Below are 17,500 nucleotides of genomic sequence, written 5' to 3'. Positions count from 1 at the left end.
ATGCTATGCCCAAGATTACCATCCGAGTTGCCGTCGGGGAAGTGGCTCAAATAGCCTCGGCTATCACTTCCTTTTGACGGCCGTGATGGTCAAGCGGATTAAGGCGCCCTGTAGTTACCAGTTGCGTTGCTTCTGGGAGTATGGGTTCGAGTCACTTCTGGGGTGTGAGTTTTCATTCGCATATAGTCCTGGGGACCATTCAGGCTTTGTCGCATATATATATATATATATATATATATATATATATATATATATATATATATATATATACTGTATCTGTTGAAACGGGGGTTCATTGAACAGTGAATTAATCACTAAGTTACTTTCAGAAATTAGACCCAATTTTTCATTACTGTTACAGAAGTTTCCAAGATTTGTATCAACATTCGTCGTCTTGTAAATTAATATCGCCTTAAGCATGCGGAAATGTTTAGTGTGAATCAAATGCTGTTGAGGTCACTTTTTCTGGCTCATCTCCGTCCTCCCTTGTGTGACCTATGACCCCAGCTTGTTGTGAAATGCAAATATAAGACATTGTCTCTTACGCTGCTTTCTGGGTTATGCAATTATGCTCAATCAAGGGAGAGATAAAGTGGACATGTGAGGAGGGAAGAGAAGATGGGGGGTAGAGGGGAGATGTACATGTAATTCACTTGTAATTCACTTAATTACCTCTACATGTAATGTAGAGGTAATGTCTGTAATCATTATCATAGTTTTGTGTATCTTAGAAAGAGTACAGTAAATCCAAAAGTACATTTGAAAATTAGCCATGTCTGGTAAGCTTTTGGACACCGGAGCGAAAGTTTACAAATGGATGGTTCTTACTAAAACTAGAATACAATACATATGGTTCCTACAAGGAGGCAATGATCAAACTGAGAAACGTTAGGACTTGAGGGCACGGAATGCTGCCAGGTAAGAGGCACAAGTTCAATGCAAGTGTTGAAAGTTTTTGTTTGGAACAATGACTGAAGACACTCAGTGAGTCATGGAACCGTACACAAACCCCCCTGGTACACTCGCTCTCCTCCCCCCCCCCCCTGGTACACTCGCTCTCCTCCCTCACCCCCCCTCCTCTACTCAAATCTACCACCCTCATCCAACCTCCACTCAACCAATCATCACCTCCGCCTCAGGGCAAACCAGTTTCATCCTCTCCACAGCTGCATTAGAGCATTGTTGCCAGATTGGGCTAAAATTAGCGAATTGGGCTACTTTAGAGAGCTCAGCGCTCTTAAATTTTTTATTCTCGCTACTTGCGACTTTTTTGGCCTGATTTAAAAATAAGACAACGCTTGCATTTAGGATAAGACGGAGGGGAGAGAGAGAGAGAGAGAGAGAGAGAGAGAGAGAGAGAGAGAGAGAGAGAGAGAGAGAGAGAGAGAGAGAGAGAGAGAAAGAAAGAAAGAGAGAGAGAGAGAGAGAGAGAGAGAGAGAGAGAGAGAGAGAGAGAGAGAGAGAGAGAGAGAGAGTCTAATTATTAGACTCTCTCTCTCTCTCTCTCTCTCTTCCATCCGTCCTATCTTAAATGCAAGTATTGCATGAATAGTAATGGCTTAGTGCTCGCTTCTGATCTTACCTTCACTTAACCTTAAAATATTAACTACATCAAAATCTACAATAGCACCCTACGACAGTCAATGTACAAGGAAGTGTACACACACATCAACTTAATAAGGATCATATTTGATCCACTCGACTACCTCGTCAGCTTACTCAACACACCCCAACATTACTAAACATCCTCGCTTCACACACACACACACACACACACACACACACACACACACACACACACATACACACTCCCTAACATCGCTCCCAAACACCATTTCCAAGCATCACACCACTTCCTAAAATCACTCCACACACTCCAACACTGTTCAGCATTACTCCACAACTGAAACATTAAAATCACTGTACAATAAAAGAAATACTCTGCCCGAAACGCTTTGCGTAATAGAGGCTTTAGGCATTGCATGTACTAGCTCTATCTATAAATCTATGTAAAACCTCTTGTATATATGTACTTTACCTGAATAAACATTTATTTAATTATTATTTATACTCAAAGGTGTCTAATCCTTGGAATGCGTAATTCTCTCAGCCATAAGTCATTTCATTGCACAATTTTTGACTGTGGTGTTAGGTTGGAACTATTAACCGCTGAAGGGTTGTTACAACCCTTCCTCCTAATAGAGCGTCGCATTTTGACGCATATTCTTCATAATGTCAAAAATCGTCGGACTATAAAATAGTAGTGGCTCGCGAAATTTACATACTGTCCCGTTTTCTGTTTTGGGTCCTCTGTTTTGGGTTTTGGTAGGTTAGGATAGGTGACTTTAAGTAATGGTAATGTCTTCTATGGTTGTCTTCTATTATGTCTTCTCACAGACATAATAACATAGGATAAAAAGACCCACTTATGTATTTGTGAAATTGATGTAAAGATTTACACCAAGTCTTTCGCACTCTCCTGAGTGCTTTGTCAAAGTCTGAGTGTAAAGTTAAGACGAGACTTAAAACTTAAATACTAATGCCTTTTATTTGTGACTTACATCTCAACGAAATTAATGGTTGAAATTTAAGTCTCGTCCTAACCACACATTCAGACCTTGACACAGCACTCAAGAGAGTACGAAAGACTGGGTATAAATCTTGACATAAATTTCACAAATACATTAATGTGGATTTTTAATCATAAAGTCTTTAGTACGTACAGTTTCTTTATGTTGGGAAACCTTAAGAAGAAGGATTGTGTTAAGACCAACTCACTATATTATTAATTAATCAACAAATATATTTTCGTCATGAGCATAATTAAAAAATAAAGTAAACTCTCAATGTGCATAAAGGAATGCATAAAATATTAACAAAAAAATTAAGCATTCTTTGATAATTTTCTTGGCAAATGAAAGATAAAATTTAATACTACGTTTAGTATATATTATATACTAAATGTGTTATGTATGGTATCGAAGAGATTTTAGCTCTTGGACCCCGCCTTTCTAACCCAATCTATTAATCTGTAAGATATACCACTCTCATTACTGTAGAAACTAAGCCAGAATTATAACAAAGTAGAAATTCTACATAAACATTATATACTAATGCCGACACACCTTTCTTTAAACTGTATCTAACTATGCAATTTTTCCTATTAAATAGTTTCGTCCACATAACTATCAACATAAGTTTGTCACTTGTTTGTTCTTGAAATATATTGTTAAATAAACTGAGCCAAATGTTTGAAGGAACTTTATATTTTCTTTATAAGACAGAACGGATGTCGCCGCTGCCTGGGATGGATCAGAGCGAGAGTGGTGGTGGTGGCGGGTGTGAGGTGTGTGTAGTCCGCCCATCACTCAACATTACTCAGCGGGCCTCCAAGTACCACTATTGTCCACCACCTGACCCAGGTAATGTCTGCCCACCACCTGACCCAGGTAATGTCTGCCCACCACCTGACCCAGGTAATGTCTGCCCACCACCTGACCCAGGTAATGTCTGCCCACCACCTGGCCCAGGTAATGTCTGCCCACCACCTGACCCAGGTAATGTCTGCCCACCACCTGACCCCAGGTAATGTCTGCCCACCACCTGACCCAGGTAATGTCTGCCCACCACCTGACCCAGGTAATGTCTGCCCACCACCTGACCCAGGTAATGTCTGTCCACCACCTGACCCAGGTAATGTCTGCCCACCATCTGACCCAGGTAATGTCTGCCCACCACCTGACCCAGGTAATGTCTGCCCACCACCTGACCCCAGGTAATGTCTGCCCACCACCTGACCCAGGTAATGTCTACAGAATCGAGTTATAAGCTCTTGGACCCCGCCTTTCTAACCAATCTATTTTTCCTCATATATTTCTCTAACATACTCACATGCACAACCCCAGAAAGCAGCCCTTAGCAGCTGACTAACCCCCAGGTACCTATTTACTGTTAGGTGAACAGGCGCATCAGGGCGAAAGACACTCTGTCCATCTGATTTTGCCTCGGTCGGGAATCTAACCCTTAGGATTATGACCCCTGAGCGCTATCCACTCAGCCGCGAGGCACCCTCGTGGCTGCTACTCCTGTTATGTGTGTAATTACCTAAGTGTAGTTACAGGATGAGAGCTACGCTCGTAGTGTCCCGTCTTCTGCGTATTATATATATTTATATTTTTTTTTACTTAGGTCTGCTTGAAAGTCTTCGAACCAAAGTGAAAGAGACGTGTTCGTGTTCTGGAGGGTGTGTAGTATCAGCAGTGAAGGCCCGGGTGCCCATCCTCTCCTGGCTGCCCAACTATGATGTCCGCTCCTCTCTGCTGGGCGACGTGGTGGCCGGCGTCACCGTAGCCATAATGAACATTCCAGTGGGTGAGTATTCACTTGGTTTAATATATTTAACCACGTAGCCTATGTTCTTGATATTAGGCATCTCTCTCTTACTGTAAGTTATCTGCGAGTTCCATCCTTTATTTTAGTAAATACACCAACTGTGGGGCAGCCAGCTAACCATGAGACAGCCATCTATTCCTGGGGGCAGATGTCAACTCCTAGGGCAGTCATCTATTCCTGGGGCAGATGTCAACTCCTAGGGCAGTCATCTATTCCTGGGGCAGATGTCAACTCCTGGGGCAGTCATCTATTTCTGGGAGCAGATGACAACTCCTAGGGCAGCCATCTATTCCTGGGGGCAGATGTCAATTCCTAGGGCAGTCATCTATTTCTGGGAGCAGATGACAACTCCTAGGGCAGTCATCTATTCCTGGGAGCAGATGTCAATTCCTAGGGCAGTCATCTATTTCTGGGGCAGATGTCAACTCCTAGGGCAGTCATCTATTTCTGGGAGCAGATGTCAACTCCTAGGGCACTCATCTATTCCTGGGAGCAGATGTCAATTCCTAGGGCAGTCATCTATTCCTGGGAGCAGATGTCAATTCCTAGGGCAGTCATCTATTCCTGGGAGCAGATGTCAATTCCTAGGGCAGTCATCTATTCCTGGGAGCAGATGTCAATTCCTAGGGCAGTCATCTATTCCTGGGAGCAGATGTCAATTCCTAGGGCAGTCATCTATTCCTGGGGCAGATGTCAACTCCTAGGGCACTCATCTATTCCTGGGGGCAGATGTCAACTCCTGGGGCAGCCATCTATTCCTGGGGGCAGCAATCTATTTCTAGGGCAGCCATCTAGTCTTGTTCCACCCAGCCATCCTTGGGGCAGCCAGCTATACCTTGGGCAGCCACCTTCCTGCAGTTGAGCCAGTTGTGAGGTGAGAAATGATGGCTTCCTGTATTATATCCGCTTGCATCAGGCGCAGTCAGGCGCATATCAGGCGCAGTCTGTACAATCCGCGGAATCCACAAGTGTCCGCAGCAGTAGACTAAAACCATCTTCACATGAATATTTTTGCTCGTGTTTTTTTTTTTATTGAAATACTATTTAAATGCTTCAGGTATGGGATACGTGCTGCTAGGCGACATGCCGCCCATAACTGGGATATATATGGCCTTCTTCCCTGTGCTTATATATGCGCTACTCGGTACGGCACGACATTCTTCAATTGGTAGGTTTAAGATGTTTATATAACCATTTGTTTATATATATATATATATATATATATATATATATATATATATATATATATATATATATATATATATATATATATATATGAGCTATGTTCAGCATAACTCTGAGCAGTGTTCACAAGTTAGGTATACTTACTGGTTGTTCAGTAAGCATTTAAGATTAAGTAAGCCTTAATAACCCTCTAGTGGTTAATAGGAATTAAGCCCATCACCAGTGAGAATTTACAGTGAAGACCAGAATGTAATATATTATAGTTACCGATGAATAGATTGAGGGGTATCCTTGTTATAAGATGGAAGATAACCACAGTTGAAAAGACTTTACCTCCCATTTTTTCAAATGTGGTTATCTTGCATTTAACAGTGCAGCGGTTCTTGATCTCTTTTTGTTAGTACGAGATATATATATAAATAGGATGTCTTTTTAATATCGATATCTACATAAAGTTTATTGATATATCATTTGAAATACATATAATATAGGTATTTACAAGTATTTTAGAGATATACTTAATGTTTTCTAATCATGTTTTCTAATCATTTCATGTTTTCTAATCATTTCATGTTTTCTAATCATTTCATGTTTACTAATCATTTCATGTTTTCTAATCATTTCATGTTTTCTAATCATTTCATGTTTTCTAATCATTTCATGTTTACTAATCATTTCATGTTTTCTAATCATTTCATGTTTTCTAATCATTTCATGTTTTCTAATCATTTCATGTTTTCTAATCATTTCATGTTTTCTAATCATTTCATGTTTTCTAATCATTTCATGTTTTCTAATCATTTCATATTTTCTAATCATTTTATGATTCTCAGGATCATTCGGAGTAGTGTGCCTGATGACTGGGAAGGTCCTTGATGAATTCACAGCAGCTCAGACCGCCTCTACCATACCGCCTCTGGTCGGAAATATTACTAATGATTTGCCTCCCAGCACTACAAGGATATATACTCGTATGGAGGTGGCGACAGTTTTAGCGCTCATGAATGGAATAGTGGAGGTATGATGAAACTTTTTTTATTTATATATAGTGTAATAATTTTTGTATCTGGGTGAGTGTAATTTTCTGAGTGTAATTTTCTAAGTGCTTATGCTTAAAAAGTATAGAAAATGGCTATTGAACCCCGTCAAACTTAGCTTTTGTAACCGCATTTTTTCATGCACAAATTTTCATGCAAATGCAAAAAAATCTCATTTTTCTACTACAAATAAATTATTTTTGCAGATTAAAAATGAATATATTTGCAAATTATTGAATTTAATACATGAATTACTTCGTTACAAATCAATATTTTTCTTCAGATCGTTCTGGGTTTGTTGAAGTTAGGAAGTTTGTGTGTTTACCTCTCTGATATGTTGGTGTCTGGCTTCACCACGGGGGCCGCTTTCCACATTCTGGCCTCACAAGTCCCAAGTCTCCTTGGTATCAAAATCCAGTCATACAATGGCCCGTTGAAAGTCATTTATGTAAGTAACTTTCAATTATGTCGACCAGAACACACACTATAGGGTGAAGGGACGACGACGTTTCGGTCCGTCCTGGACCATTATCAGGTCGATTGTGACAATCAACTTGAGAATGGTCCATAATCGACTTGAGAATGGTTGGCAATCGACTTGAGAATGGTCCACAATCGACTTGAGAATGGTCCACAAAATCGACTTGAGAATGGTCCACAATCGACTTGAGAATGGTCCACAATCGACTTGAGAATGGTCCACAATCGACTTGAGAATGGTCCACAATCGACTTGAGAATGGTCCACAATCGACTTGAGAATGGTCCACAATCGACTTGAGAATGGTCCACAATTGACTTGAGAATGGTCCAGGACGGACCGAAACGTCGTCGTCCCTTCACTTTCTAGTGTGTGGTTTGGTCAACATATTTCAGCCACGTTATTATGACTCCTCGTCTTCCAATATGTCCATTTATAGAGACTAATTTATTGCCGAGATATACATACTGAACGAGAGACTTGCTGGAAATTCTCTTGGTCAATCAAGTTCAAGTATGTTTATTGAGATAAGCAATAAATACATCTCAAAGGGATAGAGTAGCTTAGGCTATTTCTACCCCCCTTTGGTGAATCTTTTAATTTTTAAAAGTAAAAAATATTAGCAATTCTCAACATTCAGTACAAATTAATGATGGTAATTTAGTTGTGATTTAGGTAACTGTTGTGGGGTTGTTTCCTGGATCTGTTGAATATATCTTAATAATTAGGTATACAGTTTAAGATGTGATGCCCTGCATGAGACTTTGAAAGACTTTCATGCAGGTTAAATAGCTGGTAATAATTGACAAAAAAATATAATCAATGAAGAACTGCTGAGACAAAAGGTCATAACACCAAATTTCTCTAGTTTGGTTATATTTTTGTGTACTGAATTAGTTCATTGATATTCACCTTCTTTCACAGGCATTCCGAGACATCATCAGTCAATTATTATCGTCAAACCCAGCTGTCATGACGATCTCTGGGGTCACCTTCGCTGTTCTCATCTTCAACAATATTTTTATTAAGGTCAGTACTTATTGTTTCATATATCACTGTTAAACAAAATTATCATTTAGTGCTTATTTGTAGCTTATTGTGCTTATTTTTAGCAGATATTGAGTTTTAATTACATAGTTATCGCTATTGATTAAATGACGCCCAGGATAGATCACATTCACGTGAATGTGATCTATCCTGGGCGTCATTTAATCAGTCAGTCATTTACTGATTATCTTCTACGAAGGAAATGGTAAACGGAAATAAACATGAAATCAGTTGCAATACATCTAAAGCAGTTGTAATATTTGTTTTGTGTCAAACAAACACTCCACCAGTAGTATAAAACTAAGCTAAGTAACTTTACTGGACTGTTGTACAGCTAAGAGTGTACAAAAGTCCACTAAGTGTACAACAGTCCACTAACAGAATTATCTAATAGTGCAGGTACAGTAAACTATTTGCAGGCGATGAGTCACAATAACGTGGCTGAAGTATGTTGACCAGACCACACACTAGAAGTTGAAGGGACGACGACGTTTCGGTCCGTCCTGGACCATTCTCAAGTCGATTGTCGACTTGAGAATGGTCCAGGACGGACCGAAACGTCGTTCCTTCAACTTCTAGTGTGTGGTCTGGTCAACATTAAACTATTGTATGAGAATGAGTTTTGCCTCATAAGATACTAATTCATGTTGTTGTTCCCTGGCAGCCTTGGGTTGGTAAGAAAACAAAGATTCCAATTCCCATCGAGCTGATTGTGGTCGTTGCTGGGACGCTGGTGTCGTACCTGGGCGACCTTCATCACACATTTAATATACAAATTTTGGGGGAAATTCCCACAGGGTGAGTATTTTATAATGGACAAAACCACGTTAATTTGCCGTCTAATTTATAAGCTTATTTGTTTATTATAGCATAATTTATTATAATATAGTTTGTGTTTTTGTTAGACCTGATCAGGGTAAGTTAGGTCGAATTGAATTCAGTCTTTAGTCCTGAATATAATTCAGAACTAAAGTAAACTCTGAAAAAAATCATAAACAACAACTTTTCTATTATCGTGTAAATTGAAAATTATTTTTTGTGTTAACAAAAAGACTTATTTCCAGTGTATACTAATATTTTGTAAATAGGTGTTGCAGTGAAAACTATTTGTTACTGGTATTTTCAGTCCATTTCTAACTTTTGTATATACATTGTGAATTTAATTCCAAATCACAATGTAGCGAATGTTGAAACACAATGCAGACGAGGAGTCACAATAACGTGGCTGAAATATATTGACCAAACCACACACTAAAAAGTAAAGGAACGACGACGTTTCGGTCCGTCCTGGACCATTCCAATCGACTTGAGAATGGTCCAGGACGGACCGAAACGTCGTCGTCGTCCCTTCACTTTCTAGTGTGTGGTTTGAAACACAATTCTCGTAATATTGCAATTCTCGTAATTCCCGTTATTGCAGGTTACCCGAGCCTACTGCTCCGCCTTTTGAGTTGATGTCTGTTTTGGCTGTCGACTCTGTGATCATCAGTATTGTGGCATACATGTTGTCTCTCTCTATGGCCAAGATCTTTGCTCAAAAACACAACTATAATGTAGATGCCACTCAAGAACTCTATGCTATGGTAGGATCACGTTTTTATTTATGGAACCAGAATTAAAAGTATTTGAATTTATTGCATGATAAGTATTTTTATTTTTTAAACTAAATGTTATTATTTAAACGAAACATTTATTAATTAAGAACTAATCCAAACTCAGAAAAAAATGTTACTGCAAGGTCTACTTTGAAAGTAGAAAAGTTTGCATGAAAGCAGTACTCATAGGGAGCATACTTTTCATAAGTTTATGTCCCAGTACCTATAGATGTGTTAATACGCATCCAACTTTATCAGCTCTGGCTCATTAATCTTTCACTGTCGCTATGACTTTAGTGAGTATTCTCACGATTCAATATGGCTATAAGCTACAATAACTATAATGGTGAAAAAAATCAAATTGATAGTAAAGAAGCCTACAGTAAGAAACTTGCAAATGTTTGCTATACATTACAGTATTTTGATGATGTACTCATAGATTATACCAGCTGAAAATCAGTCCCTCGTATCCCAGCCCTTATCTTGTCTCCATATCCCATCCATGTACTGTACAATCATACTGGCTCGACACAGTCTCCTAATAATCTTATCTCACAGGGCGCGAGCAATATTTTTGGATCATTCTTCAGTTGCAGTCCCATATGTGCGTCGCTGGCTCGCTCGCTCATCCAGGAAGCTGTAGGTGGAGTAACACAACTGACATCCATCATATGTTGTGGTCTACTGCTGTTTGTCCTGCTCTATGTTGGGCCGGCGTTTGAGACTCTCCCAAATGTGAGTGTTTTGCGGTGTCTTCCTAGTGTCATGGAATTATATGCCATGAGTATGCACTTATGGCAACTTTCATATAATCTCTGTATAAAAATTTTGTTTAAATCGGATTTTTTTCCTCCATAAGTTTCATGTTTTATGATTATAATTTATCTATTGTTGTCATTCTTATTAAATTAAGACTCAATTTTTTAGCAAATAATTTTACTGTACTTTCCTACTCAACATTTGCTATAGATTGATTTAGTTCAAAATTGAACTAAATCAAAATTGATTTAGTTCAAAATTCAAATTTAGTTCAATATTAAAAAATAATGAGATTACAGCCAGTCCCGAATATTAAAATGTTGTCATGAAAAATATCCTAAAACAGTAAAAGAATAAACGTTGTATAATGTATAGACGAGAGAGAGGCGGTCATAGTTATTTACTAAACGTTCTGTTTACCAGCAGTATAGGCAATATTTCAGACTTGGAAAGGCTTCAGTACTAATGTGACTTTTAGGAAATGTCGTTGTGTGATGAATATAATAATTATACAACCCACAAGATAAATTAATACAAGGGTAGTAGAGAGTAGAAAGAGTAGTTTAGGTCAGAAAAGTAGTTCAAGGGAGAAGAAAGAGTAGTCTAAGTCAGAAGAGTAGTTCAAGTGAGAAGAAATAGTTAAAGAGACAAGAAAAAGCCGTTCAAGGAAAAGTAAGAGCGTAGGTAAAGAAAGAGAGAAAGGAAGTAACTTGTTCAAAAGGAGAAAATAGATCAGATCCTTAGGAAAAAATGGATCCTGGACAAAGAATAAAACAGAAAATAAATCTAAAATTCAGACTTCTGAACCAAATTTATAAAAAAAAACATATATGGAGTCAGAATCTGAAAAAGATTCAAATATATAACTGTATTTAGTGAAGGGATGGGCGTATAATAGTGTGCAAGGGAATACTCTTTATATCTTTATAACCGTGTAATTATGAGGGCCAGCAATAGTGATAGCAGAAGAGTATAAAGAAGCTAGAGAAAACGGAAGTATAAGAATGAATGTTAGAGATATCCAACACCATGATGAACGTGTGGAGGATTGAATTCTAAATAATTCCCATAAACGGCATAAAGGATATTGGTTCGTTTTGAAGAACATTTTATTTCGAGCAAGCTCTTAGGGAAACATCTGTAATGGTCTCACACCTGGTGAAGAGTTCCCTATGGGAATAAACCATCGGGTTTAAAGATAGAATATACTTTGCTGTGGTATTAACTCTTTCTTATATTTTAACAGTGTGTTCTTTCGGCTGTCATCATAGTGGCTCTAAGGGGAATGTTTCTGCAAGTGAATGACTTGAGGAAGGTGTGGGCGGCATCTCGTGTTGATGCTCTCATATGGATTGCAACATTCCTTGGTGTGCTAATCATAGACATTGATTACGGTCTGTTGCTGGGCATCGCAGTGTCGCTGGTGGTGCTTCTGGGCCGATCTCAACAACCCAGAACTGCCCGGCTTGGCCGCGTTCCCGACACAGATGTCTACTTAGATGTCAACAAATACTCTGCGGTAAGACTTTTATTGGTGACTAACTATTGCTTCGAGCTTTTTACTAGATTCATAGTTCACGCTGTATGGATCACCATATTATTGCTTCGAGCTTTTTACCAGATTGATAGTTCATGTTGTTCAGACATAGTTCAGACAATCGACTTGAGAATGGTCCAGGACGGACCGAAACGTCGTCGTCCCTTCAACTTCTAGTGTGTGGTCTGGTCAACATAGTTAACGTTGTCTGGATCACCATAATGTAGAAACAGTTGATAAAGTTGTTGAGATTTTAAACTTGATTAGTATTAAAAAATATTTACGTATAACCTGCAGGAGCTGTTAGCGAAAACGTGGATCCTTAATTAAAACTTCTTGATTTTGTGAATAGTAAGTTACCCTTCTTAATAAGAATGTTCACACGGTTCAGCATATCTATTACTGGAAAATATCATTGTGTAAACTTTAATATTATGCGTCAGGTATATGTTCACTGCAAATTGCTTTGCCGTACAGAAAATATATATAAGCATGAAATTGTTGATCTGGACCAGTCATGTTGCATTGACATTAAACTTACATATTTGATTCTGTCTGGTGCTTTGTGTAAATTATGTGTGGTTGACTTCCCAATGGAGATTAATGCAATGATTTGGTGCACACCGACGATACAATATACTGTATAGTAGATACACCGGGAGGTAAACCCCACTTCTTGGTGTACATTACTTTAGCTCTGGATTGTGTCCAGAACTAAAGTCGACTTACTGGTTGGTCAGTAAACTATTGAGGTGGCCTTAATCCTCTATAGGGTTCATAGACCTTAAACTTAATACCAAATAAACCAGAAGTCTCGATTGCTGTTTTGGTGTTTGAAAATGAGACTTACAAGTTTGTTGAGGAGTTAAGACATTCTTCTGGATACATATTCTTCTAAAGACATAATTTGGGGGAATTCAGGAATATTTTGGATACAGATCAAGCGTTTAATTGAACTCAAGGATTACATATTGTTCATGTTTACGGAAACAGAAAAAAAGAAGTAAGGAAATAATAATATTTTAGGAGATGAACCCGATGATGATTTAATATTTTTAGATTTTTGGAGCTACAAACTTTGCTTGACCAAGTTGCTTTATTTATCAATACTAATTTATTAGCCTTTAAAATATAACATTTGAAATACATTTCATGAAGTTTGTCAGCATCGAATGCCATAGACATTATTAAATTTCAAATAATTATAACACTGATTTGTTTTTTTATTTTTGTCTAACAGACAGTAGAACTGTCAGCGGTGAGTATATTTCAATTTAATGGCCCTTTGCATTTTGCAAACTGTGATTATTTCCGCCAACAACTGATCTCTACCACGGGTCTGGAGCCTGTTGCCATCGCCGCCTCTAAGGCCTTACAAGAACACCAACGGCACCTGGATGACCTTAATACCAACCACACCATGGTAAGACTATTATCAATTGTGTTGTCATGGTTAAACCTCTAATGTGACGTGACACGCCGATACATTTCACCTGTGTAACATTCTACAGAGCATGGTGTGATCCTTCCCCAGTCACTTGGGCTGGACGGTAGAGCGACGGTTTCGTTTCATGCAGGTCGGCGTTCAATCCCCGACCGTCCAAGTGGTTAGGCACCATTCCCTCCCCCCTTCCCATCCTAAATCCTTATCCTGATCCCTTCCAAGTGCCATATAGTCGTTATGGCTTGGTGCTCTCTCCTGATAGCTCTCTCCCTTTTAAACACCCTACATGTAGGGCAGGGTGAGACCAACTAATACCTTACACCTGTGAAACACCCTACAGAGCTTAGTGTAACAAGCTGATTCTTTACACTTGCAAGACTTTCCTGTGAAGGGAGACGCTAATAAAGCTGTTGTCACGCCTTAGTGTTATGATTAAACAAATTGGCAAGCCGTCGTAGATTGTGATATGGGCCATTGAGGTTAGCGAGCCCTTCATTAACTTTCGTGAGGGTTTGTGAACTTCTCAGGTGCATGGGGAAGAGTGGCTCCGGAATGTGAGAAAGTGTTCAGGTGTCTGACTTTCTTCAGATCATCTGATGAAATATAATCTGAAATGATTTGTTGTCAAGTTTGAATGTCAACACCGTATGAAAGGTTTGCCTTTCAAAATATGGTGTTGATATACTTGGCAACACATCGTTTCAGATTATATTTTCTTTTTCTTTCATTTCACAATACAATCACACGAATGTGGTATATGGTGCAACTTGGGTGTCCAGGAATATGAGTTTAGGTGTTGAGTCTAGGGCTTCAATACGTCAGCAGAAGACGTAGTGAGTGGTAATCCCACTGCTGCCACCAGTGTTAATCCTTGCTTGACAGTGTGAAGTGGTGTAGTACAAACATCTTTGACCTTTATTATTGATAATAACGCATATAGAAGTATGTGGCCACGTAGATAGCTATCATGAGTGTGAGATGGAGGACCAAGTTGTTCTGCCTTAGTCTATGGGTTCTCATCCTACCTTGGACGAGAATACGATGAGTACCTTATGCTGAAGAAGACACTCATTATACTCTCGTCCAAGGTCGGACGAGGACCCATAGACTAAGGCAGAACACCCTGTTTTAATTGACTAGTCCAGCAACGAGGAGGCCTGGTCGAGGACCGGATACGAGTGTAGGGATATTCAGGCCATCACATACCTTGAGGTGCTTCCGGGGCTTAGTGTCCCCGCGGCCCGGTCGTCAACCAGGCCTCCTGGTTGAATGGTTACATGGTTACAATATGTTCTCATTCAATTTATTATAAGTAATTTTGTTATTCTTCCTTCACTGAATGTCTCGCTGTTAACAAAAAATATCATATATTGCAGGAGATCAATGGAAGTGTTGCTGAAGACGGCAAAAAGATCAACAAGAAATTTAGCTTCCTAAAGAGGAAGTCCACGCTGAAGATCAGTAAACAGGATGAGACTCTGGCTCTCCCGGTAAGTCTCTTCACTCTCAAGTCTCAGTGTTCAGACCCGGTAAGTCTCTTCACTCTGAATGTTTTGCACTAGTAAACTAATCATTTATATTACATTTTGTACATTTAGAGAAAGATTAAGATGAGAGTTAGCGCTATTTGTGGATTCCGGTTCATCTCTAAAGGCAATTAATTTTAATAGGATTAATGATTATATGAAAAAATAGTAAGGAGAGGTGAGATAGTTAAGATGGTGGGGGTGAATGACGGTACGATGGGTTTGGTGATGGCAGGAGGTGAAGGTGAGGTGAAGGTGAATATGAGGTGAATATGAGGTGAATATGAGGTGAAGGTGAGGTGAATGTGAGGTGAATGTGAGGTGAAAGTGAAGTGAAGGTGAGGTGGAGTCTATAGGTGAAAGTGGAGAAGTGGGGTGAAAGTGGAGAAGTGGGGTGAAAGTGGAGAAGTGGGGTGAAAGTAGATGAATCGAGGATTAGGTGATGATGCGATGAGATCAGAAATATGATTGATATTTTACAACAGATATTTTGTATTAATTTTGCAATAAAATTTAGCACTGCTGAATTTGCCTTCATTCTGGTAATGAATTATAAAATATATTTACACAAAATATATATTAAATTAGCCTGATAATAAATTACTTTCTAGCAGGTGCAGTGGCTTGTGATAGAGATGAGTGGAGTGAGTTATACTGACTCTACTGGTGGGAACCTTCTCTCTCAGCTGAGCAAGGAGTACAAGCAAGCAGGAATTACCCTGTGTCTGGCAGCTCTCTCAGGTATGTCACATTTATGTCGAGAGGCAGTAGAGCCTAACCTCAGGTGTGTAGTCTTATAGGCAGTAGAACCTAGCTAGTGTCTCTCATGTAGCCTTATAGGCAGTAGAGCCTAGCTACTTAGATTTGTCACATTTATGTCGAGAGGAAGTAGAGCCTAACCTCAGGTGTCTCAAGAATATAGTCTTATAGGCAGTAAAACCTAGCTAGTGTCTCTCATGTGGCCTTATAGGCAGTAGAGTCTAGCTCTTTATGTAGACTGACAGTAGAGCTTAGAATAGTGTCTCAGGTGACCTACGAGTATGAGAAAGCAGCTTGGCTTTTTTTCTCCTGCAAAGTGAATAGTTCATAAGAAGATCTTTCTTAAGTATTATCATTTTTTACAGGATGGCCAGAATTTTTAAATAATGTTCTGAGAAAGATCCTGCCTTTTAAACAAAGACCAGCTCAGTAGATAGTGGCTGGCTACTTTCTGCAACCCGTTCTTGCAATTTCTTTAAGTCAATATTGACTGATTAAATAAGTGCATATGTGACACACTAATTTATTGTGAATATTTCAGTTTACCTTGAAGGTTACTAAGAAGGTTAGGTAAGGTTAGGTGTTTTCTATGAAGCTTTTCAAGGTAAACTGAAATATTTACAATAAATTAGTATGTCACATATGCACTTATTTAATAAGTCAATATTGACTATAAGAAAGTGCGAGAACGGATTGACTTTCTGTGTGGTTGGCGGTTCGAGGCTCCGAGTGTTCAGGTGAAGGAAAAAAATAATTGATTATATATATATATATATATATATATATATATATATATATATATATATATATATATATATATATATATATATATATATAATATAGGGGGGGAGTACCACCTCTAGCTGGAAGAAGGGGGACCCATAGCCTCGGAGGAAACCACGCATAACGCATTAGAGGGAATGTTTAGATCCCCTCCAATACAGTTTCATATATATATATATAATATATATATATATGCAATTGACGATCACAAAACACTGATCATTTTATGCGGAAAATCCACAGAGAAATATGAAATGAGGTGAACGTTTCGGCTTTGTTAAAGCCTTTGTCAACACCAGACTGACTAAGGAGAAGGGAGAAGGGGGGAAGATATATAGGCCGACACCTGACCACCCCATCCCAAGGGTTGGTCAGGTGTAATTAACCAAAACAGGTATAGCTTAGCTTAGAATGGTCAAAGAGGATTAAGCGGTCAGAGAATAAGGATGAAAGATTAAAGAAAAGCCTCATGAACACACAATATATGAATATACAATTATAATGAGACATTGTAAGCCTCTCTATCAGAGTTGTTTCTTAAACTGTTGTGCAATATTATAACTTAAAAATGGATCAAGTTTGTACATTCCAGTACTAACATTAAGAAGATTTGGACACTGACTGATTAGAGCAGACTCAATCAAATTCCGTTCCACGAAATCCCCACAATTGGTAATGCTTTTTGCCCCATTCCAGTTAATATTGTGATCGCATAAACTCGTATGTAGATACAATGCATTAGACGTTTGGGCAGTTCTAATACTATAAGCATGTTGTGACAACCGCAATTGTAAGGACTTTCCTGTTTGTCCAAGGTACACAGAATCACAATCATTGCAGGGAATCGAATACACACAACCTGCTGTATCAGGGGAGTTTTTTATTAAATTGGATTTGATCGTACTATTAGTGAACACCAAATTTATATTAAGTTTCTTAAAAATCAGAGACAATTT

The 17,500-nt window shown here is 38.8% G+C and overlaps 1 protein-coding gene across 1 annotated transcript in view; it reads left to right on the top strand.

The window, feature by feature from the left end:
* The window catches only part of LOC123767164 (prestin), a 26,220-nt gene that overhangs the window by 6,057 nt on the left and 2,663 nt on the right, over nt 1-17,500 (top strand). Inside the window, exons 2-14 of the mRNA XM_045756722.2 lie at nt 3,285-3,422; nt 4,189-4,371; nt 5,450-5,560; nt 6,411-6,595; nt 6,898-7,062; nt 8,019-8,123; nt 8,806-8,939; nt 9,562-9,724; nt 10,295-10,471; nt 11,742-12,014; nt 13,273-13,455; nt 14,853-14,966; nt 15,614-15,743. Coding sequence (XP_045612678.1) covers nt 3,290-3,422; nt 4,189-4,371; nt 5,450-5,560; nt 6,411-6,595; nt 6,898-7,062; nt 8,019-8,123; nt 8,806-8,939; nt 9,562-9,724; nt 10,295-10,471; nt 11,742-12,014; nt 13,273-13,455; nt 14,853-14,966; nt 15,614-15,743 — 2,056 coding nt within the window. The 5' untranslated portion in view covers nt 3,285-3,289. The remainder of the gene's footprint in view (nt 1-3,284; nt 3,423-4,188; nt 4,372-5,449; nt 5,561-6,410; nt 6,596-6,897; nt 7,063-8,018; nt 8,124-8,805; nt 8,940-9,561; nt 9,725-10,294; nt 10,472-11,741; nt 12,015-13,272; nt 13,456-14,852; nt 14,967-15,613; nt 15,744-17,500) is intronic.

Source organism: Procambarus clarkii, chromosome 53 (assembly GCF_040958095.1).
Source record: "Procambarus clarkii isolate CNS0578487 chromosome 53, FALCON_Pclarkii_2.0, whole genome shotgun sequence".
Classification (NCBI taxonomy): domain Eukaryota; kingdom Metazoa; phylum Arthropoda; class Malacostraca; order Decapoda; family Cambaridae; genus Procambarus; species Procambarus clarkii.
This window is presented reverse-complemented; position numbering and strand designations above follow the sequence as displayed.